Source organism: Agelaius phoeniceus, chromosome 18 (assembly GCF_051311805.1).
Source record: "Agelaius phoeniceus isolate bAgePho1 chromosome 18, bAgePho1.hap1, whole genome shotgun sequence".
Lineage (NCBI taxonomy): Eukaryota > Metazoa > Chordata > Aves > Passeriformes > Icteridae > Agelaius > Agelaius phoeniceus.
This window is the reverse complement of record NC_135282.1, coordinates 7449002-7474477: the sequence shown is the minus strand read 5'-3', so window position 1 is coordinate 7474477 and position 25476 is coordinate 7449002. Positions and strand designations below refer to the sequence as shown.

The 25476-nt window shown below is 42.6% G+C and overlaps 1 protein-coding gene across 21 annotated transcripts in view; it reads right to left on the bottom strand.

Annotated features, from left to right (window-relative positions):
• The window catches only part of ARVCF (ARVCF delta catenin family member), a 247366-nt gene that overhangs the window by 44449 nt on the left and 177441 nt on the right, over positions 1-25476 (bottom strand). For 20 of the 21 annotated variants that reach the window (XM_077187730.1, XM_077187728.1, XM_077187729.1 and 17 more), the window contains 4 exons: positions 19293-19476; positions 6568-6685; positions 5148-5319; positions 2856-2873 (listed from right to left, as the gene is read on the bottom strand). In XM_077187730.1, the coding sequence (XP_077043845.1) occupies positions 2856-2873; positions 5148-5319; positions 6568-6685; positions 19293-19476 (492 nt within the window). The remainder of the gene's footprint in view (positions 1-2855; positions 2874-5147; positions 5320-6567; positions 6686-19292; positions 19477-25476) is intronic. The other variant, XM_077187738.1, reaches the window with a different exon arrangement.

The following is a 25476-nucleotide window of genomic DNA, read 5'->3' as shown; positions in this document are numbered from 1 at the left end:
GGACAGGAATCAGTGGCACTTCACAGCATTCCATCAATTTTTTGCTCTGCAAAAGGAGCAACACATTGCTTGGGAAATCAAATACCAGAAAGAAGTGCTGTACATCACCAAAAGACTTTGCACTTCTTGATGGCAGCTGAACCCAGTTTCTGGCTGCAAACCCTTGTTGACCCTTAGGGCATTGACAGGAAAAAGCAGGGCAGAGGGAATTAAAAGGAAAAAAGCATTCAAGGAAGGAAGCCAGTGTAAGAAAGATTATTACAGACTTAAAGCAGACCCATAAATGTGACTCCATCTTATCTACAAGTAGGACAAACTGTTTTTTTCACATGACCCCAAATTTCATGTCTCTGCCATTAGATAGTTTAAACCTCAGAACATGTTCTCAGAGAGCCAGACCTTACTTGACACAACTACTTATTTCCAAAGTCCCCTCTGTAATTTCAAGGTTGGTTTGGCAGTTCTATCAGCCCTGCAGAACTGAGATGGCACAGTAAGAGCTCCCCTCTTGCCAGTGGCAGTGTTTAGTAAGCACTGTGTTTGTGCACAACTTGTTAAGGAGGAATTGTCCAGGAGTGCAGTGCTGGCTGCTACTTTTGAGCTGGGAATGCCAAAGCAGCTGCCTATTTACTGACCCATCTTTCATAAAGACAGCACCCACCACCTGTGCTCTGGGCTCCTCAGTTGCTGTCTCTCCATTTCTGGGCCAGAAAGCAAACACTGGCTGGTTTGGAGGAGCCTCTGCTGCTTCGCATCTCGGCCCTGTAAGGAACTCGCACCTCGCAGGCCAAAGCCCGTCTGTTCAGAGAAAAGCTGCCAGCTGCTTGCCAATGGCAGCAGTACAGAACACAGAACTCTGACCAAGGTGATTTCAACTCTACAAATTACTTACTTAGTCAAATGGATTGTGTTTGGAAATACCCCAAGCACCTACGTTTCCAAGGCTTTTCTACAGAGACAAGGTGAGCAAGCAAGCTGCAAGAACGCGCCAAACCAAATCCATCCAGAAAGCAGAGGTTTCAATCTGAGGCCCGGCAGCTATTTTTCCCATTTGATTTTCACAAATACTGGGGAGTTTCTAAAAAGGTGTCCAAATGTAGCAATTCAGGAGTCTACTGACTGAAACCTTCTCAGCCATCCCCATGCACCCCAATAACACAAAAAAATCAGCATCACTGCCAGATTCTGTAGCTCTGAACACCCTGCTCTGTCCCTTGAGCCTGTGCATTTGTTCACAACAGGGATGTGAACACACACACAACCCGTGTGGCTGGGATTTGTATGGAGCACACCGCTGACTGGATCTTCACTATCAGGTTGTGCACCACAGGGATGCTGAAACCACAGCACAAACTACACTTGCAGTAGGAGAGAAGTTTAAGATCTGGTTTTTGGTACATTTCAATTTCCACCCACATCCAGGGTCTCCAGGTTTTCCAGCCTGAGGTGTGTCAGAGAGAAGCCAATGCTGGATGAGCACAGCTCCAAACTTTGCCAAGAGACAGTTTTGAATATGCCTGCTGACAGGCCTGTTTTATGAGACCTGGCTGTAGGACTGGCACAGCACTCTGGTTTGGGAAAACTGCCTGACATGAGACTTGCTTGTGCAAGATGCAATTTACAGTCTCTGAAACAGAGGGATTAAAATTCCTCCCCTCTCTTCCCTTGCTACTTTTCATTATGTAAGAAACAACCAAAACATGACCTTCAGCATTTTCCATCTGTCAGAAACTCGGCACAGACTCTGAAGTGTGACCCAGAGTTATTAACCACTAATGTTGTTGTTGATCTTCCTCAAAAGTCATTTTGCTTTACCATATAATCAAACCATGGTGCAGCCAGACCATTTCTGCTGAAGGATTAATTCCCAAATGCTTTCTTTCTGGTTGAAATAAAAATTTAAGGGAAAGTGCTTCTTAATAACAATCTCATCTTATCCTCCCTGGTGTTCAGTACTACAGCCACTGAGCTGGCCACAAAGGAGTGACAGAAACCAAGGGTTGAGCTCTGTCCTGCCAACAAGTCCATCCTCCACAGCCTCACCACTCACAGTCCCAAAGGCAGTGTTCTGCAGAACACCACCCAGCACCATTTGCTGGGAGAAGCAATTAGATTTTGGTTGGTTGGTTTTTTCCCCTCCCCAACATTTCTCCTTTGGTCCAACCCTCCAGAACCCATGATCTGAAGCAAGTGTCACAACCTGAAAACGCCCCTGCCTTCACCCCGAATCTGTCTCAGTGACAGAGGCTCCCAGGCACCCACAGCCTATCAACTTCCCAGCCAAGGGAACCTTTAGCCTCAGACTCATGTCTTCCAGGTGCAATTTTACTTGCTGGGATGAGAAACTGAAGTTTATCCCCTAGACAGGTACTGAGGCAGCTTCCTCCAGCTCCTGTGTGGGGCAGTGACAGAGCTGCAGCAGCCCAGACACGTGCCCAAGCAGAAGAAGCATCAGGCACCCCTGAGGACACACACCCAAGCTGCTGCAGTCACAGCTCCTTCCACCTCCCAGAGCAGCCAGCAGAGCCTTCCATCTGACAGGGCTGGGGACACAACCCACACCTGGGTCTTCCTGCTCTCCTGGCCTCAGCAGGCCAGCTCCACAGTAATTCCCCTACTGCACTTACACCAAGAATGAATAAATCCTTGTATTTTCCATTTGTGGTATGGAAAGACCAAACTGCAAAAGCTCCCTCAGAGGATTTTTCCATGTCTGCTGAAATGAACAGGAGGTTGTGCTGGGGGAGCAGGAGGAGGTGGATGAACAAGACCTTGATCTCAGCTCTTAGCCTTGCATGTGAAAGCTGAACAAAGCATGTTATGGTGATGATGAAAAGAAAGTATTGCAGACTCACCTTGATTGAACCACTCCTCTAATTACCAGAAAAGCAGCAAAAGGAAAACAAAAATTTACAGGATGAAGAAAATACAAAGGAACAGTCACAAAGAGGCAGAATTTCACAGAACAGGTTCAAAACCTGAGTGTTACAAGACTACAGAAGTTTCATCAATTAAAAAACCAAACCAAGGTATTTCATGTACTCCCTTTTGTTCCTGCTAAAACCCCCCAATCTTTCTTTGCACAACTTTTTTTTTCCCCTTTTCTTTCTCTTTTTATTAAATGAAAAGGTGCTCACAGAATTGAGGGGACAGAAGGATGACTAGCCCTTTGCAGAGGTGTTTGAAATGCTGTGATCAATGGCCATGAAATAAAATAAAATAAACATGGAAACACTGTGAGATTAAGTGAACAAGAAAGGAAAGAACAGATTGATTTTGAAGTTCTAGACTGAGAAAAGTAAGGTAGGTTCAGACCAGTATCCACATAAATTTAACAGTGAGACAAGGGAGCTTCTCTTTATGATTTTAAAAGCACATTTATGAATGGATTTTAACTTTTATTTTTGAGGCACAACAGTCGTCTGAGACCCTCTATTCTTTTGATCTACATCCTACGAGCTGTGAGCTCAGTATTATCACCAGTTGATTTCCCTCTAGGGAACAGCACACTTTGAAAAGAGCACTGCAAAAAGGTGGGAAAACCCATTAAAACGTATTGTCATTTCCTGCCAAACACACAGAGCCAAACCCAAGCTGTCACTGAGTGCCTGCACTGCACACAGGCTCACCCCCAGCATCAGATGATTTTGAGACCAATTTGCCCACAAAGACGTGACCTGGTGCTTCAGCTGATAAGCAGAAAGAACCTGGGAGCACAGCCCCAGGAGAGGAATCTCTAGGTGGGCCCAGGCAGACACCTGGCATGGGACACACACCTAAGAGTGCTCCTGTCACTGCCATCGAGGGGTGGAGGAGGACGTGTCACCCTCAGCACAACACCCCCCTCCCACAGGCCACTCAGAGCTTTAATGGCTGAAAGGGTTTCCATGGACTGTGCTGCTCTCAAGCAAAGCATCACCATGGACTGCAGTGGCAGGAACAGGCTCGAGTCAGCACACATGCAAGGTTTCCAAAGGGTATCACACTGCAGGTTCAGTCACTCCCTGTGAGAACAGGCTGGCCAGGCAGGCAGAATTAGTTCTTTAGTTTCCCCCCCAGTCATTAGAAGATTCCCATCAATTTTTTATTTTAAACAGTTTAAATGTAGCTGATGACAGACTTGTCTGCAAAAGCAAGTTCACACTGTGATGACTTCCCTAACACATATGGAAACACATAATATTTTAATAACTTGTGCAGATCAGATCAAAGAGCAATGTGCAGCACAGAGTCCATCAAGTTCAAACAACTCCATATCAGCTCTTTAGGGGCAAAACCCTTCCTTGTACCTGGTACAAATAATAAGCCAGGATATGTGTACACATGAATGAGGAGAATGAAGCCTAGATAGAAAATGGAATTAATTATCTCTGAATTCATCTGAATAGTCATTTCTCTAAGAAAGGAAACAGAATTCAGTCTAGAATAGTAATTTCTCTAAAACAACAAAGAAAACGGATATAATTTGAGTGTCTCCTTGTAAAGGAAACATTGAAGGGGGGTTACTGGGACTATTAATCCTCTCATAATGAAACTCATTTGCAACACTCATGCCCCAGAGGAGAGAACAGGTCTAAGAGTGACTGACAATTAAAAGCTACAAAATCGTGTTTGCAATTTAAATTACTGCAATAGTGACTGAATTGGGAGGTTGTATGTTTTGGCTGAGTGGGAGGGAAGGCTTTTAGTTTGTTTTCAAGTATGAGAGTCTGGAGGCACGGAAGATGCACAGGCAGGAGTGCCATGCACAGGGATGGATGGATGGATCCATGCTGGCCTGGCTTCCCGAGAAGGGCACACGTGCTCCACAGCCAGGCAAGGGGACTGAGCAGAGATGTGACAGATGCAAGAATACAGCAATGCAGAGGAGAGGCAGAGCACATCCACCTTTTTCCAACAGCAGAATGTCATCTGTCAGCATGCAGCATTCCTGTTTAAAGCCACACAAAATTACAGTACCGTGGAAAAAGAATCCCAAACATCCAATTGTGATGCAACACAGGAGATAAATGCATGCCAGGACACTGGAAACACTCCACAAACTGCATCATCCTAAATGAGCACGATGAATGTGCTTGCAAGAGCAGGACTGCACAACAACATTACCCCCAAATCCATTTCTAGTTCTGAGTTTTTGCAACACATACCTTTAGCTTTTTTTCCACCAAAACAACCAGCATCATCTTTCTTCTTCTTCTGGGAGCCTCCTGTGCCTGTAGTCTGTCCAGCATCTAGTTCTTGGTACTTATCAGCTCCAGGGACCTCTTTGTGGACATGATAGGAAAGGTTCCGCATGATGCACACACAATTCTCCACAGACTGTTAAAAAGAAATTTATGTTATATGAAATATTGCACCCTCTTACCTGCAAACCATTGTATTGTACAGAGGAGGGCTTGGGGAAATTGAAAAAAGAAGGCTACCTGTCCCAGGAAAACCATGTAGCTCTCAAGGATGATTTAGTCAAGACCCTTAAATTATTAAGTTCATTCTTCTTCTAAACCCTATTTTATTTTTCCAAAAGTGAAGCGCTTTATAAATAGTATCCATTCAAAATGAAAACTCTCTAATCAAAAATACCACTTGATCTTACATAAAGAATACAATTCACCAAAAGATCAAACACACAGCAGAAAATGATCATATAAGGATCTTATTTTAATCCAAGTCTCTCTCTCGTTCTTCCAACATTTACAATCTCCAAGGGGTCCATTTTATTAAATTTTCTCTGGGTCAGAACCTAGGCCTTGTGAGGATTTCAATGGGAACACACGTTGTCCTGTAGTAATAGCTAATCCACAGCACATTGGGCTCTGACAAGAGCAGTGCTCTGTAGGTTGCAATGGAAACCACCAGGTGGTTACAAAATCCACTTCCAAAATTACCTGATTAAGTAACAGGGCTTTGTAACCCCCTTGTTCAGGCCATCACATGGTGAGACACAGAATAAAATAACAATGCTTTACAAACCTTCTGGTGTTATGAAGAAATAGCATGCTCTTTTTTTAAACAGGTCAAAGTTATGATATTCCTCATGCATATATAAATACACTTTTAAGTGCCATGGGATGAGGTGATGATAATAACAGATTAATAAAATCTGCACCAAAAAAAAAAGCCACAGTGAAAGAAGGTCTGAAGACATTTCTTAAAGTCTAAGCACTTCAGTCTTCAGAGATGGTGCTGAATAAAGTCTTTAAAATGGGAACTGACTCCCTTGCTGCTTTGTGCAAATGGGACTCAATTCTGATTTGGAGACTGCACTTATAAATGCCAATTAAGCAATGCAGAACAATAGCAATAATGTCACTGACAATAAAGGACTAGTCTCCTCACCTCTCTCAGCCACCAGCCTTTGCTCCCCTCATCAGCCATAGAGGGAAACACAGCAGCATCCTGCTGATACCCCATCAGCACTACCACTGATTCCAGCCATGAGAGGAGGACAATTACTCTATTTTCTGAGGCAAGCATAATCCTCTTCTGATACCAGCAAACAGAAGTTGGATCCCAGTGCAACACTTCAGCATAAATTGATGCCAACTATGTTTAAATACTCAAATTCACCTTATTGTCCGTGTCCTTCTTGCCAACTGCAGACTGCAGAGCGTGCAGGAGGGCATCCACCAGGCCATCACACTCTCTCAGTCTTCTGCGTGCTTCTGCTCCATCTGAACTTACATTCCTGACAGGAGAGGGTTGAAAGAAAATTAAGCCCTGGAACCTTCACTATAAAGTTAAAGGTGCATTGATTTATACTACATTTATTAAGAACTCATCACCTTGGATGAAAAATTAGGAGGCCAAGTAGACTGACAAACCTATTAAATCTCAGTAAAGTATGGGCAATACACATCTGCAACTCTCTGAGCCTGAAGAAAAAGGGGAACACAATCCCAGAGGTACCTAAACCACCTTCTCTGCTTTGCTGGTGAGCCCAGGGACTCACCTTAAACCAGGCTGGAGTCTGCAGAGCAAACAGTATGCAAACCAAAAATTTAATTTCAAAACCAGCAGTTCCAAACTGAAAGATACTTTCACCACCTTAGAAAAAAACATGCTAAGTCACAAGATTGCCCAGCAGTATCATGGCCACAGAAAGTGAAAAAGCTGTGTGCAGCAGATTCATTACAAAGTCTTGGTCAGTCAACTTTAGTAAGGAAAGGATGACAGTTTACATGGCTTTGAATTTCTCAAAACTCTGCACAAGAGAATGGCACAGAGGTAGCAGAAGCAAGACCGAGTGGAAGGCTACTTGGAATTGTTAAAAGTTACACTTGTCAATGACTGCAGAAACTGTTAGAGGGGACCTTTGAACTTGGCCTCAACTCATCCAGTGAGCACAAACTGATACCCCAGCCTTGCATTAAGCATCAATCTGCCATTAACCAAAAAAAAAAAAAAAAAAAAAAAAGTCAAGTCAATTTTCCAAATGCTGCCGTCCCCCCATACCCCCCCTTTTCTTTAGGGGGAAAATGAAGTGACAAAATTATTCTTAATCGTGGCTCACTGACCAAACCTGTATGGAAGCTCTTCCCAAAGCTGAAACACAGTAATTCCAACAATAACACAGACAACCTTTCAACTTTCAGGTCTTTGAATCCCACAAAGCTATGTAAGGTTACCTCTCAAAGCTCAGGACACCATCATTACCTTCTGTTATCAGGATCCTGCAGTCAGTTTTTGCTTTTAACTAGAGGCACTGCCAATCTCCAAGTAATTAACAAATCAATCATGGTCCCCTCCCATGTCCCGGTCATCTGGGCAGGCTGCTGTGTTAATTAAGACAGCTAAGAAAATCCACATTTTCTCAGAGACCTCTCAAAATCTGAAGGCACTTAATTGTGAGCTGGTTGCTGTAACAGCACATTAGCTTTCAATTAAGAGCACAAATGAAATGCACAGATAAACAAATTCTTTTCTCAAATCCTAACACAGCTTCACCTCTAGCAATGGATGATAGAAGGCAGGTGAAGTGGGTATTAAAATGATTCCACAGGATAGATGGAAGAGAATCCTACTGATGTTTTCCCATCTCCAGTTGTACTTATCCTTTTGTATCAAAAATACAAATGTGAATTTAATGCTACATCTTTATGAAAATGAAATTAGAATTCAAATTCTCTGAGATACCTTTCAGGAGTTATAACAATAAATGATAGCAGCTCCACCTTCAAGCACATCTATTAATGTGGAACACTACTTGTTAAGCTTCAGGGTGACAGAAATGCACTATAAATGGTCTTATCTGGAGCTGTGTATCACATTTTTTATTCCCTCATTAAGTCTCACAGTGTTAGAATTCACAAGCAACACTGGCAGACTAAAGGCAGAACAGCTCAACCTTCCCACCTTCCTTGCCCTATGGCCCATTCAGAAGAGATTTTTCTCTGGTTCATTTGTGCTATCACACTTGCACCACATTTGTTTTACACTTTGGTTATGAACAGCATCACAGTATTGTGTATCCTGCTTTCTTACTTCTTGATCTGTACTGGGGCTAATTTCAAGGTAGACATTGATAACATTATGATTGAAAAAATATTATAATACTGTATAAGTAAGAGTATGGCCTGCTGATATCCCTGTCTCTTCAACTACAGAAGAATTTACTGGAAACCAATGCCTTGAGAAAAAATTCCCACATCTATCACACATAAATAAGCATGAAAACTCTGCAGGATCAAGTTAATAGCTAATTAATGCTATGACTAAGTTATCCAGACATCAAACTTTGCAGATTTAATGTTTTAACTAGCACATCACAAAATGTATCCTTAAAGGCATCTCATGCAGAAACATCTACTCTATAAATACACAGCTCCTGGGATTTTGTTAGTCCTTCCTCCTTGGGTAATGAGCTTCCTGCAGCCCCTGGGATTTATCTGCCATGGAAGAACAAACCCCATTTCCTTGTCTGTGACTGTACCCCAGACCCAGTGAGAGCTCAGCTCCCACTCTTGTCCCAGCAGTCCAGGCAGATCTCAGACAGACAAAGCCCAGGGAGATCAGCACCTGCACCGTGAGACTGCTCTTCCTGCTGCTCCAACACTGCAAAAGGCAGTGAGGAGCTCCCAAATCCCATGGAAATATTTGCATTTCAGATCCATGCCACAATCTCTAAGCTCTAAACTAAGGTGGGCCCTATGAAAACAATGACAGTATGCTTTGAGTAATTCTCATCTGACCATCCCATGAGAACTGCTGCCAGGTTTGGTTTCCATGATCCAAAGAAGTCTTCACAAGTCCATGCAACCCAGGAAAACGCCAGGCTGCATTTCTGCCATGGCCTTAAGACTCCACCATCCACCTCCTTGAAAAGCATCACCTGGTAGTCATTGGTCAAATTCATCTTTGGTCTTCAGGAGGGGCTGGAGCATGAAAACAAAAGGGATGACATGGACAGGAGAGCTACTGCTGGCACTGGTCATGAAAAAGGACAGAAACTGCCATGGAATAATCAACCTGATAACACACTCCACTGACAGGAGTCAGGAAAAATCTCTTCCCATTTCACATCTGCACTGGGATTGTTCTGCATCTTGTATCTGTTAAATGTGATGGAATGGAAGATGTAACCAAACCATTGTTCAAAGGAAGCTTTCAAAGCAAGGTTTCTGAACACCCTTCTTCAAAGAGTGATGGAAATCAGCAAACATGACTGATTCCAGGAGTTAACAGAGGATTTGCAGTCCCTTTACACAGGGCAACGCTCCACAGAAGGAATGCAGAGCCTCACCCAGGCCAGAAACTCCTGCAATGGAGATATGTAACATATGGCATCCAGACTTGGAGAAAGGAGAGAGCTTTGCTTTTCATTTCACTTTTCTACACATTAGTCAAGTACTGCTATACACCAGAAGTAATTCTTCAGGGGATGGAGTGTTTCACACCAGACACAAAAGAGAAAGGCAGCTGAGACCCCAGCTGAGGTGCTGAACTCTGTTACTTAGGAGACAGGCTGCCATGCAGGACCTGGAATGGCCAGAGGATATTGCAATTCAACAAATGATCTCACTGACTTGCTTGCTGGGGCAAATGAATATCAAGAACCTCTGTAGACAGAAGTCAAAGCTACTTATTGAAGTTTGAACAACTCTGCAGGGCTTTTCAGGGACTGATGGGCAAATATCCTGTTACAAAAGAAAATAAAGTTGATTGCCCATTGAGAATGGTGAGAATGGTGAGGGGGAACTACTCAAACTATTTTTACACAAAGCACTGACAAATGAGACCTGCCATTCATCCCCAGTGTTCTGCACACTTGCCCTGTCTCTCCACTCCCAGGAAGGTCTCTGATGCTTTCCCTGACTTTCCTGCTTTTCAATACTTTTCCAAGAGTCTATTAAATGACAAATGTATTTTAAAACCAGAAGTGTCTTTCTTATGTCACAATGCAAAGGGTAATAGGAACCTTCAGTGTGCTTCCTGTAAATGTACACAGTCTGAAGAACAATTCTAGAAACAAAACACAGAATTACTGCCCACGTGACTCCAGGTACATAGTAAAGAAACCAACTGGATGACTGATTTTACATAAAACAGTAAAGCACAAATCTCCAGCCTTTAGCTAGAAAAAGCAACCTGGATTCTTCCTCAAGTTCTTGGAGTCCAGACTGTGGCCAGGACTAGTGAAAGAGAATCTGTAAGGATGTTGCAATATATGCTTTCCCTGGGGAAAAACCCCAAAACAACCAAACAAGCACTAAGTAAATGTTAAATAAAAGTAAATATCTATGAAACTCATCAGGTTAGGAATGCAGTCTGCTGCTATTAAAGACTTCAGAGAATGGGGGCGAGTGTGCTGAGCAATCTGTTCACACCTTAGATAAGGTTATCATTATCACCAAAGACTTGTCTTAATAATATGCAATTTTGAATGCTACATTTTCATCTGCAGAACAGAGCTGGCATTCCCCCCTAGCAGAGGTGAGCTGTTACTACTGTCTGTGCCACACACCAGAATTATCTTCAAGAGAAAAGACTTAAAAGTAATTAAGTACAGGGTACTTAATTTGCACTCTTTCAATGCAATCATGTGGCAGTGCCCCCTCTGTGCTCTCCCCAACAATCCAACAGACAGAGTGGAGATGTGGACAGCTTTTGGATTGTTTTCTTTTTAATGATGAAGAGAAACTTGAGAAAAAGGCAAAACCACCTTCAGCTCTGAAAATTAAAACTAGTTATTTCCAGGACTGTTTTGTCTGTCACTTGGCTGGAGAGCACCATGAGATGCTATCCCACAGTGCTGCAGACGAAGCCAAGGCTGGAGTGCTACTGAACACTTACCCTCCTGCTTCAGTTCAGGTGTAAAAAGCACTTTGTTTAGAGATCTAGCTGGGAATGAAGACAACAGCTTGGAGACTTTGCTTTTTCTATAAATAGAAGTTGAACTGGAAATTTTTAAGACATCCTCCTAGTAACACTTCCACCTTTCCCTGGAAGAATCACAGCTGAGAGCTGAAGCTGAGACAGTGATGAGCTCTTTCCACCCCCTTAGTAGACCCTGACCAGCACCATCACTGAGGCTTTGCTGTCCAGACACTGAGTTTTGCATACTTCAGCTGATAAAAGGCAGTTTCTCACAGCTTCTAGCTTAAAATACATTAGTTGTTCTATCCACCTACTCTGGCAGGCAGAACCCTTGCTGTACAAGCACCCTTCCACACCCACAAACTGCTTCACAATAAAGAAATTTTTATTTGGATGCCAGCCAAAGGAATGGATCAATAATAGTTGTAGTAAATGAACTCTATTTCCAAGTGTATTTCTAGGCCTCTACGTCTCAAAGGAGGAATATACAACATTTAAAAATCATTCCATCATTTCATGCAGAAATTGAATTAATTCCATACTTCAGTTCACATCAAGTACCAGAAAGTTTAATTGGTATTAAAAGTTCATTGTTCTAAAAACAAGAGAGAAAAAGAAAGAAGCTGCCTGTGCCACAAAGATAGCCTGATCCAGGCAGCTCTGGTCAGAGGGCCCTGTACAGCACAAGGCAGTTTGGCAGCAGCAGCTCAATCAGAAATCAAGCAGAGAATATGGTAAAGAAAGCAGAAAGAAGCCAAAGTCCAAATGAAATGCAGAGAAAGCCAGAGGAGCTATACTGATGCTGATTTGGGTAGGGAGCAGCTGGGTAGGAGTTGTTCAGAGCTGGGATCCCACTGCAGGCTGCTGCTCCACTCCAGCGTTCCCTGGCCAGTTACACCCAAGAGAGAAGCAGCAGAGCAGCCCCAGCTTCTTTGCATGCAAACCCTTCCACCTATTTAAATAAAGAGGCTGATTTTGTTTAGTTGACCAAATGCTTGAGAGAACATAGCAAAAGGCATCCCTGAAAAAGGGTTTCATGAGCTTAGTCTGTGCTCCAGCAGCAGTGGCACAGAGCAGAGATCTACAGGGCACCCTGTCACACCTCATATCCATGTCTGCTCTGCCTACAGGAGCTGTCAAACAGGCTGGGGCTCAAGAGTACAGTTTAACAAAGGATGGACTCGACATCTGTATCTTATTATCTGTGGCATTCTGTACCCAAAACACCTTGTAATGCCTTTTAAGTAAAATGCTGACTGGTTGCCTCCTGCATGACCTACTTGGAGGGCCTGGGCTTGCTCTCCTGTAATGCAAAATGATGCAGAAACACACTGCACGAGAATTCCATGATGCCCAGCAGCTACTTAGCTTCCAAGTTATTCCAGTCTCTTCCTGGAGGAAAGGCCAAGGGACTCTGCTTGCTTTATCACACATGCTTGCTGCCATGACAAAGAATCTCAAAAATACAGAAAGGAGGTGGTGCTAATCTAACAAAGGATCAGGGCTCATAAGCCTTGCAAAGCAGACTACACCCATTAGACTGACTGCAGGGAGCTTTGCTGCAGTCCTGCTCTTCACCCCACCACAGCCACAGACATTTTTGTAGATTCCCTTTCCTGACAGCCAAGGGAGGAGGGAACTAGGTTCATTTCTAAGTAATGACAAAAGGCAGTAAGCAAATGCACAACTTTAAATTTATACCTCAAGATATGATTGTAAAGCATTAAGATTGCATGTAACTAGGTTATGTCTCTGCTGCTAAAATCTATGCATAATTTATTTATATTACAAGCTAAACATCAGGAACTGTCAGGAGGAACCCTAACAGCTCCTTACTAGCACGAATTAAACGCTCTGCTCATCATATAAGCCCCAGGACAGCCATATGCTGTGATCCTGCACAGTATCAGTAAGCTAATTAAGAAACTGCCTTTGCTCACTCCTCTCTTTTGTGTGGGTTTTTAATTTGAGTTGATTTTTTCCAGTCTGGGTTGGGCAGATAAGCTTCTCCCTTTTCATGCTACTTGCTGCCTCCAAAGTGAAGATTCACAGGCAAATTTTGGTTCCATTTTTATCTCTTTCTGGAACTATTCCTTCTCTCAAAGTCCACTTCAAAAGCACCTGCTGCACACCAAAAGACTGACAGTATCATTAGCTCCAGTACCCAGACCTTCAATCTGCCACAGGCTGCACCCACTCTCAACACAACACGAGCACAGCAGCCTCAGCACTGCAGGTGAGTTGGGGACAGAGATGGCAGCATCTGCCCTCAGCTCCCCTGGGTGGCACAGAGAAGCATTAACCTTTGGGAGGAGTCCTCTCCAGATGATCCTGGTTAAATAACTGCCCTGCAAAGCACAGGAAAGGACCACTTCAACTAGGATAGGAGAACACATAGAGTAAGAGGGAATGTCAAACAAACGACTTTGTCATAGAACCCTTTTTGGAGTTGGGGAAAAGTGTAGCTGCTGAGGGAGACTCTGTACTAATGCAAATTTGCTGCTGGTAAAAAAGACAGAAATGTGAGTTTTCAGGTGCCAGCCTTTAGTTTCTACCTCCCCTGTTGTGCCATGCCTGAGTGAGCAAAGCTCCCCTGACACCAAGGGCAGCTCATCCAGCAGCACCGCAGCAGCGTCACCTGAGCCTCAGCTCCTGCTCTGCACTAGGCAGCACTTCCAGGTCACAGATTTGCACTTCAGCACCTTCTTACCTCAGTCAGCTGGAGACGAAGGCTGCCTCCAGTGAATGAGTGCACACAGGACAAATATTAGGTGACTGTCACCACATACTATTATCATGCCTGCAGAATCTAAAGATGCACAGAGCTTGAAAGTAATGCATTCTGAAAGCTCTAATTCCCAGGCACTCTTCTTCAGAGAAAAGCCACACATTAATCATTAATAAGAAAGGAGGGCATAAGGTTTTGATGACCTTACTTCTTTTTGTTCCTCAAATTCAGCACACAGAGATGGGAGAAAAAACAAGCACACCAACATCACTGGTACACTCAATACAAGTGTTTTTGGGAGCAAAGAGAAAGACCTTTTCTGCCCAAACAAGACCACAGGTTGCTTGACAAACCTTCTTTAACTCCAGGAGCCTCAGAGACACACCCACACTCCTGCTACAAAGAGTGTGTGCAGGCTGTGTCTGGGCACACACACACACGTTATTAATCCATAAAGACACGAGGACTCACAGTGTTACCTGTGTCTGAAACACTGCAGGTGACATCTGCAGGACAAGATGTACAGGCACATACCACAGTGCTCTGTCCTCCTCAGAAAAAGGCTCAGAACATTTGCATACAAAAAGGATTTGACACATCCCAAATATCACTGATTTACCATTAAGCTCTTGCAGTCGTCTTTCCTCTGAAGTATCTAAGAGGAACCTGCAGATACTTTCACATCATTTCTCAACCTGGTGGAGCGTATTTCTGGCTCTGAATTCCCTGAGTCCTTACACCATGTCTTCAAGCATCGGATCTTACGTTTACCAAACCTATCAGGTGTTGATTCCATGGACCAAACCCTTACTTTACACCTACAGGAGTTGTTTTTTCCCAGTTGAAGCCTGCAGGATGAACCATATCAAATCCTTGAACTACTGGTATTTGCAGCAACTTCAGGGGAAGGTACATACCGGGGTGCCAGTCCCACATTAAAGACAGAAGACTGAAGATCAGTCAAGTCTAGATCCCCTAAGGCACTTAGCAGCCTGAACCTCACCAAAGCTAGAAGGAGACAGGGCTATTAAAAATTAGACCACAGAAGGTTTATACCATTAATCTTGCCTGTAATTATGTCAGTGCAGTAGCGCACCAGCAAATAAATCCACACTTCTCAAGTCTCTGGGTACAGCTCCAGCCACCAGGTTGTCCCTTCCCTTCTCAGGGGGGCTGATGTTGGACAAGCTGGTATGTGCCATCTCCAGCTGAAGAATGTGTGTTTTTAGGGAAAGTCAGGTGGGTGCAGTTTGTTTGTGTTCATACACCTTGGCCAGGGCTCTGAACCCTGAGGATATCTGTGAATGCGAATTTCTGTGTACTTGGAGAAGTGACAAGAAATGCTGCAACTACAGATGGTACCCCTGGAAAAAGGAGCACTTTGCATCTGTTTGCTATGCAAATTAATTCATTTAACATTTGTTGACAGCAGGTCAGTTTAGCACAGGAATCAGGCTAGAAAGTTGGCAATTTAGGAACTAAGTTCTACTCTGTCCTCTTATAAGTGAAAAAATCCAAGAGAGAATTAAAAGTAATTAGGCAGAAACTAGCAATTAAGCCCAGAATGAATTTAATTTTTAAACCATTAAAATCCTTGCTGCTTCCAGAAAACTAGGAATCATGGTGGGTATCTCCACAGACAACTAACAAGATGATGTGACTGCAACAGTGCTCTGACTCACAGAAGCAGCAATTTCCATGCAAAGCAGGGAAGCACCTTAGGAGAAACCAGGGGACCCAAGGAAGGTCTCTGGAACTGCCTGGAACTGCCTCATGAACCACAGATCCATCTTTCCTACAAGAGCTCAACTCAACTCATACCCAGCACCTCAATGATTTTCCTATGGTAAGCAAATGTCTTCCTTACTTCTTCTCCAGTCCTACTGCTTCATAACCAAAAATCCACTTTGCTTTGTCTTTTACTGTTCAATTCCAGATTTCTACCATACATGTTTCTTTTATCAGCTTCAACAGAATACCACTGTTTTATAGATGACACCCAGGGCAGCATCCCTCACAAGGCTAGTGCCCATTTGCAGCAGTAAAGTGATTATGGATATTGCAGATCTATTCATCATACTGTGTCTACCCTTGGAAACACAGCATTGTAAGAGGAAGCATCTTTTTCCTGATCTCAGGATGGGAATTAAGACAAAATTACCATCACCTGCATAAGTTTATGAAAACTTAAGTGTTCAAGATTATAAAAGAGCATCCAATCCATTTTAATATTAGATCATAGTTTGCAAATTGGATGTGCTGCCAAGTTTCCAAAGGGGAATACAGGACTCCCTCAAAGACTTCTTTGAACAGAGGTTTTAGCAAGTCAAGTGCAGAGTGAGATGGCACACAGAACCCATCAGCTGTGTTCCAGATGACACCAGGATTCAAAAGACCCCTACAATGGGCACAGTCACAGGAGAGGGCCTGACTTCAGAAGGAGCCCTTTAAATAAAGAACAGTCAACACAGACCTTCACCAGTGGCCTTTTCCTCCTTGCATTCCCACTGGCTCTGTGTGAGCAGTCAGCTCCAGTAGCCTGGAGGGGACACCACTGAGTGTCCCAGGTAACCCCAGAATGAAGTAACATGGCAAAGCAGCTTTCTTGAATGGCTTTTCTGATGATAAACTGTGAGCAGGGGTGCAAATCCTGTGGCCACACAAACCTAAATCAGTACCCAGCATCACACTGGGAATTTTGTTACTTCAGCAAGCGGGTAAATCAGGGCTACAGAAAGCCAGAAAGCCACCTCAGCTCCAGCCAAGGGCAAGAGTGCATGGACCATGGCTCTTACCTTGTAAGTTAACCCCAGCCCTGGTGAAGCTTCAGATCTTTGCTCAGGTATTGGCCCAATTAGTGACCCTGGAGCTGAAATCCTTCCATCCCACACGTGCCTGCCACACCACACGATCCTGCTGTCAATGCAGCCTTAATCCACCCTGGGGCACTGGGCCAAGGTGAGTACACAGCTCACCCCAACCTACTCAGACCTGCACACACACCAGCATCTGAACCCCCAAAGTGAGGGGGAAGAGACACAAGTTACACAGGGGAAAATGGGGAAGACTGGAAAGGAAAGTGGGATGGACTAGGAATTGAAGAAGAGGTAAAGCTAAATAATTGTAGTGTGGGATTTTTTAATTACTTGTTTTTAATTATTTTGAAATGAGTGTTTCCGTGGCTCCACATTATCAAAGGAGAAACCTAGATTAAGAACAAAGTAAAGATGAGTAAGCAGTGTTAAAAAAAAAACCCAGCAAGTAATTAACTGGCAGTTCATGCTGTGAATCACTGAGTTTGGAACAAACTCACCCACATCTGTTGATAAACTTCATTAACTGAAAAAATGATACTGAAATGAATGCCATGCTGCATGCACAATGCCTGTGTTCTGCTTAGATACCTAAACTGCAAGGACACCTGAAACCTCAGAGGCTCAGAGATTGTTCCAGTTATTTTGGGAGAACACAGATCACACCTGAGGCTCACTTCCAAAGGGGACAAAGGGAGGCTGGCACATAATCAAGAGGCGTAACCTCCCAATTAAATATCAAACTGGTGAACAGTTTGCAGCCTGCAATAAGCTCCATTCGTGGAAAATTGAATTTCTAGGACCAGCTACTGAGTCAATGAGAGAAGTGTAGGCAAAGGGGTTTTTAAACACTGATGTCTGTCAGACAGATGGCTGCAACAATTTATTCCCTGTTGGTGTTAACTATCACATCTTGCTGCTGCTTTTAAAGATGAGCTGCACAGGATTTCAACACACAACACAAAACAATTTCCAACAATTTTAATGTTAATTACTTTTGATATGCCCACTTAGACCCCTAGATCTGGAAGTGCTCTACAAACAGTGTGTGTAACATCCCTGACATGGGAACAGGAAGCAGAATCAGCTGAAAGGCAGCTCATACCCAGCTGCTCCTGCACTCACCTCACTGCACAGAGAGGGCAGACAGCAGGGCAGTTCTCCTCAGTTCCTGGGCAGGAGGCTGCTGCCTCCATGGCTCAGCACAGACATGGACAAATTACCTTTCCCAGACGACCCTTCCCTGCTCTCACATCCCCATCTACCTTAGGCAGCCTCAGTCCAGCATGAGATCACCTCACCCCACATCTGATGGAAGCTTCAAATTTTCCACAAGGAAGCACCAAGTCCCTCCTGACTGTGACAGCAGAGACCAGAGATGAGAGGACTGAACGACATTTCCCTGTTCAACAGCAGAAGCAGCCACCATTCACTGGGTGTTGGCCTGATGCATTTCAGGGTGCATCAGGACTTTCAAATACCAGAAGTTTAAATTCTCTAACATCTCAGTACCATGTTTCTCACCTGTCTTCATTGGCTTTAAGAATACAGTGTCCAAAAGGACACAAGCCTTTGAGTTTCCTGTAAAACCAGTGCCTTACTTTAAAATTTAAAAAAACCAAAAAACCTGCAAAAGCCCAAACCCAGCTGATCAACAAACCAAGAGATACCCTGGAGTACAGAAGTTTGAGTGGATCCACATACTAATAAAATTTTATGATGTGGATTAGGCTAGTCTACTAATGACCGATTTATTGTCTATACTTACTGGAGAATCTCATATTCATTGAGATAATCCTTTTATTCCCTCACCATGACTAATTTCCTCTTGCAGAACACCCCTAGAAATGAGACACTAGTAAGTAAAATCCTATCATGTCTGGAGTCTGCTTAAAGGACCTCAGCTTCCAGAGGGACTGCAAATAATTTCAGTAATAGGCCCTTCCAGAACACTTTTCATTACTTTCTTCATTTGTCAAGTTACTTGGGGGAATAGTTATTACAATTTAGAGACCACAAGCCCAAGAAACAGAAATGAACCAACTTCCGAAGATGCATTAATCAGTAGAAATCTGACAGGAATACATTTAAGACTAAGAGAAGGTATAATGCCAAATCTTTATTAGTTTTATTTGAACTAATTGACTTCATCACAAAGCTGAAGAATCTAAACTAAATAGCATAACTTTTTTCTCAAAAGAAAAGCAAAACGTGCTTAGGGAACATTGATTGCATTAGGATCCTCCTGACTAGTTTTTAGCATGAACTGTCCTGCTCTCAAGGCGCTTTCAGGCTTGCAAACACAGTATGAAACCAGAAAAGGCTCCTGTGCAAGGAATTTTAAAAGGAACACTTAGAATCCTAAATAGTCAGTAGCTCAAATTCTTCACTAAAACCCCAAGAAACGATGGGGAAAATAATCCACAGCTGTGCCTTACCTCAAGCAGCCAGAGGTGTTCTTGAAGACCGTTGTCCACTCGGCGTCGCGCGGCTTGGAGTCCTCGTTGGGCTCGCTCTCCCAGCCCGAGTGCGGGATGATCACCTCGTTGGTCAGCGTCTGCAGACCGTGGTTGATGATGACCATCTTCAGGGGCTCGTAGGAGGATAAATTCCACAGGGTGCCTGCAGGGGATTGTTAAATAACCAGAGAATAACAACTGTATTCAATCCGTACACTAAAGAGAATCACAGGATTCACAGAGAAGTGCTTGGAGGTTAAATCATAAAACTAAACAAGAAGGCAAAGCAACTTGATGAGATGCTAGACCAGAACCAGCTTAGGAAAAATCCCACAGCTTCTTCAACAGAGCACAAAAGCACTTTTATCAAGACACGGATACTGTTGAACTCATCAAGCCCTACACAGAGTACGTAAAAGTGATTGATGTACTACTGGAGATTAATAGGATTTTTCTGCTGTATACAAATTGTGTTACACTTTCAAGTCTAACTATGCCTCAAAAAGTAAAAATTCATCCAGTGAAGCAAAGTATATTGAGCAATTCCTAGGAGAGATGAATTTCTGGAGGATCACTGATCTTATGCTTATCTTCTTCACAAGATAATATTTCATTCAAGTCTCCTCTCTATTATTTATTTTCACATTTTCCTGTCACAAGCAATATCTGTGTTCAAATCTCCTGGTGCCACAAACATATGATTTCTTGAGGAAGCTGGAAACCAGAACTCCACTGTCTTTTCATTTTTACCTCAATTATGAGCCAAAGCAGACAGAAGTCAAACATCAAAACTGAATAGCAGAACAACAGCTTTATAGCTGCAAAATACCCAGTGTTAGATAAGTGATACAGCCTCCCAGCAGACCTGTATCAGTGTCCTGACAGTTATTACTCATCAGAGTGGGACTGAAACAGAACGCTCACTTCAGAGAGAATTTCTGCCTAGACCCAGCCTGGTACCATCTGAGAACTGTCAGTAACAACACTTGGAGGGAGCCAGACACACGCTTTTGGTCTCCAAGAAAACGTGTGAGTTCTAGCAAAATTTTCAGACAGCCCAAACAGAAAACCCAGATTCCCCAAAACACACAAGGAATCTTTCCTAAGGGGATCGAATATCAACCTGAGGTCCCTGTGTTACAACAACTATGGACGTGTGCAGATTACAGTGCATACTGTAAATCTCCACCTCATTGTATCTAAAAACCACAACAGAACAACAGAAGTGCAACCTTTTGTTTCAGCCCCTTTCAATCTTTCCTGGAGCAGTGATGTAAGCTGTTACTTCTAGAGTGAAACTACAGAGGCAAATTTTACTGCTTAAGAAGAATAAGGCAGATAAGTAAAATGTCAAGAATACCTACAAATTTCCAAGACCTCTAATATTACAGGAATGTATGAAATTTTACCAGTGCTAAACCCTTTTGCTTGTTTTAAGAATTAGAGATTTGTGTCTAGACTTCAATACCTTCAACCACAGCATGTAAAATAAAATCACCACCTCCAATCTCTTCCTATATTCTCATTCACCAGAGGTTATTTCAAGAGAGTAAATGCAACTGTGGATTCAGTAGAGTTCTGACTGGATTGCAGCATCATCCTGCCCATCTAGCACCAGCTTTGATGCTGTAACCCCACCCTGACCAAGAGAACCACCTGCCCCTATGGAACAGCTCCTGTACATACACAGAATTTTTATCAAGGGGCTGGCTGTAAGGTATGCAATGAACTATTTAGGGCAAACACAATTTGATGGTAAATCTCAGCAAGTGACTACAAGACAAAGGGAACTGGAGTTACACAGAATCTTTCCTCCACCTTCTTTGATGAAAACTCCTCCAGCATTTTACAAGATTTCAATTTCTCATCTGCCTCCCATCTTTCATACAAAACAATAAACTGAAGAATAAAAGACAGCCTTACTATTTAAAAATTAGTGCAAACACTTCAAATTATTCAAAAGGTCAAAGCACTTAAATTTATAATACTTTCCTCAATGGCTGCATAAGAAATAGAAAAGAATCCCTCTCTTTAACAGCATTTAGCAAGGGAAAATGCACAGCACTTGAAAGAAATGTAGCACAAGATAAACAGAGGTGAGGGAGTCCTGTGGTTCCAAAGACAGAGAAAAAACTTCAGGTTGAACACTGACTTCATGGAGAAAATATTTCACAGGAAAGGATATAGAAAATAAACACACGGACAGTACATTTTTCTTGTTCAAAATTATGAAACAAAGAGCTCTAAATCCAAGCCTCCTTTCTGCACTAGAGAAAACAAATTCTATGGAAAAGTCACCGATAGTGACAGCCTTTAGGTTAAAGGAACAAATTCAGATCTAACTGTAGCATTTAGGAGCACAAAAAAAAATAGGAGGGAAAAAATGGATGCAAATTTGACATCCATCTTTAAATACCATTCCCTGATACTATTAGCATAACACACCAATGTTTCAACAAGCTGGAAACACTGTTTTTAAAACTCGAATCAATTCAAATGAACAGCACTCAGGAGAAATCATGTCACTAACAGAGCAGCACAAGGTGCACAGGTGTCACTAACACAGCAGCACAAATCTAAATTTTCCATGCACTTTCACTACAAGCCTTGGCCTTTTTGACCACAGACTGCATGAGCTTTAGGACTAAGAGAAAGATGAAGTACTGCTCCTCAGAAGATGAACATGATGAGTAGCAATCTGTATTTTATTCATAAATACTGTGAGCAATGTACTTATGTACTTCTAGCTTCAAGCATCAGCCCTGATTTTTCAACCTATAAAGCAGGAAAAATAACTAAAAGCTTTTATTAAAAAAAAAAATCCAACATCACCAAGAAACTAGAAGCTGTTTAATTCCTTTTCTGTGGTCCATACCAGATAGTTTATCACTTGGAAAAATAAGCACTCTGTAATATATTCTCTGAGGAATTCCCATTGTGTGTTGGTCCAGGAGACATTTGTTTGACAGACTTGTTTCTATCAAAGTCCTGGAGATTGGAGCTGGGCTCCTGTCAGTAGTGGTCAAGTTGAGCACCTCAGTGTGACCTAATGTGTGACAAGGACCTTCTTCAGAGAAGCCCTGGAACAGACAATGGAAGGAGAAAGCTCCTCTGAGATAAACAGGCTGAAGAGAGCAGGTACTTCTCCAAAGAGGAGTCTGAGCAGCTGACAGGACCTCAGCACACAGCAGTGCCCAGGGGTGGCAGTTCTGAGAAGCTGATTATAAATCAAGTTGCTATTCGAGCATTAGATCAAAATATTTCATCTGCAGAGCATTTTGAAGGTCAATCATTTTTCAATTATAACCAATTTGAAGAATCACGTCCTGCACCACTTAAAATCAGTGCAATGTCATTAAACAACAAAATTACTCCAACGTTCTCACAAAGAACAAAATTATTCATTAAAGCTACCAATTTCTGATTGCTTTTCAAAGAATGTAATAGAATTTTGGTCTTGCATATCTGATGGGAACATTTCCTCCACAAAAACCTTATCACTCAAGATAAAACTTTTGTAGCTTTCCCAATCAGAACAGATTTAATTCCTTATCAGTTTAATCCTCATTTCTCTATTTTTCTCAAGAAAATGATCCACTGAGAGTACAGCAGTACAGCTACAAGCCTAGCAAGAAATGAAGGAAGAATTTTATGGAGTATTTCTCAACACAACTCTACTCATGATTTACTTATGGACACTCTAACACTTAAATCAAGCTTTCCTCAGTGCAGTGGCTAGGAAACATTTTTTAAATCCACATTTCAAAAAGAAAGAGAAGTGAGATCTGTGGTACTTTCTGAATGTATCTTTGAGTTTAGAAGGCAGTTTTTGCCTACTTCCCAGATCTCTGACTTCAAGGGACATCATTTACAGGTATGTCAAGAACACCTGGTAAAACAGTGATGGCACTAACCAAGGAAATTTTTCAAATTCTGCTAAAACCAGTGCTATCTATAAGAAAAAAACCCTACAGACTGGCTCAATCTGGCAGCAGTGGTGTATCAGTACACTCTGCCTGCTTCCAAAATTTCATGTCAGAACAGCTGTCTAACTTCTCCAAAGGTGCATCCTGGAAGTGCTCAGGTGAACACACTCCCATCACAGCCAGACCCACTTGTTCAGCACTGATGCCACACATGTGATTTCTCCCTCAATGCTGCATCCACCTCTTGGGTGTTTTTAACCCATTGCTGTGGCTTTTCCCCACTGCATTCACAGTGACCAGACCCAGCTGTGGCTGCTGCATCTGATCAAGCAAAGGAGAAGACATGGAGCTGTCAAGGACTGACTCTCACATTAAATGCTAATGATGGTGTCTTGCCTGAAAGCCCTGCCTCAAACAGGGTGTCCTACTGTGTGCACCCAGGCACCTCCTGTCCTGCAGGCAGGCACTGTTCCACAGTCAGAGAAACAAAACTTCAAGCCTAGAACTGCTCTTGAATTCAGATGACTGAATTATTTAAACTTCTTTAAATTACTTGAATCTCTCTGGAATGTAGGATTATTTTTATCATTTGTCCTTAGCTGGGATGACCAGCTGGTGATTACTGACTGAGCTTTTGAAAAACAGCCAGTATTGAGTTAAAGAAAGATTAAACTGGAGAAAAATCAATGTGCCATACCAAACTTGAATTTGGAGCCTGTTAAAAGAAATAAACACAAACGCTGGATGCTGTTGTATTTTTTTTTCTTTTTCCTAATGCATTGCTAATGAAGTCCCCAGACATTTCACTCCAGACAAACTGAAAAACTTTCATGGCAAAGGTAGGCTCTGGTTTATCACTAGGGAGAAGCACCCAGATAGGAAGTCACGATTGCAACCAGGAGAACATTGGAATTGTGATCTGAATTTCTGAGGCTGCAGAACTCAGTCCTTTTGCAGCAGCCCTGCCTGAATGCTCCCTTTGCACTTCAAGCTGGCTCTTGTTTCTCTCTGCTGACTTTTGGAGCTCATTTTACAAATGGACAATTCCACATTATCAGCCAGAGCTTTGAACACGGACTGCAAGTACAGCAGCACCAGCCACAGAGGCATTGCTGGAATATTCTTCCTTTCTGTGCTGATGCTTGAATGTCTCACACCGGATCTGGTGATATCATCTTAGAAGGGGAACGAAATTATTCCTGGTTAGGTGGAGATTAAATGCACATCATCTGTTACTGGACATCTGTTTAGGTTAATACCCTTAGTATTCCTGGTGTTTTTGAGTAAGGGGAAATAAAGAGCTCTAAGTAACAAAAGCCAAGGTGGAATAAAAATACTACGTTTAATTGGCAAAAACTACTGCCAAATAAAATGCATTTGAACTCTAAAGCTAATTAAGCAACGGGAAATCAAAGCAATCGCCATTTACAGTGAAAAGGAAAAACATCCACTTTGCTTTTGCCATCTTAGAAGTGACTGATTACCACCTAGCACTATAATGATATTCCTTCAGAGTAAATTATAGACTGACTTCTCCTTTCTTGAATCTAAGGAAATAAATTTATTGCTTCTCAGCACTCCAGAAATGAGTGTTGATTAAACTAGAACAGTAGATAAACAGATATTCTTTATTAAAAAAAATAAAGTCTGCCATCGCATTAAATGAGTGCAACAAATGGAATATAAATACCACCTGCAGAGTTTCCATGTTGAGGCAGAGCACAGACAGCTCTCAAAGCACAACCAGCACGTGCCACTCAGAGGTTCTGTGACAAAACAGACAGCTCTCCCTTGCCAGCTCACTGGAAAAAGGCTGGAAAAATATCCCTGCTAGTTTCAACACTGTATATTTAGACCTAGTTTGCTAAATAGCCTGTAATGGCTGTGGAAGAACAGATGGAACACCCAAGGCCACTGTTCATCTCAGAGAATTATAATTACCAGTAAAAACTTAAAGAGAGCTACTACAATTTTTGAGGAAATTACAGAATTATGATGTTTACCTCTAATGGCTTAATCAATGTTTGCAATAGGGTCTACCTGCACAAGCCAACACTGATAAGGCAGCTAAACAGTTTCAGCCCTGGACCCATTTTCATCCTCACAAAGCTTTCAGAACAAATTCTGTTCTGGCACAGAAATTCATCGGAACTGCTCTGGTCTCCATCCAAACATCCCCTGCGGCTTCTGAGAAGAGAAAGGGAAATCCATTTCACTCCTCATGATTTATGGGAGAC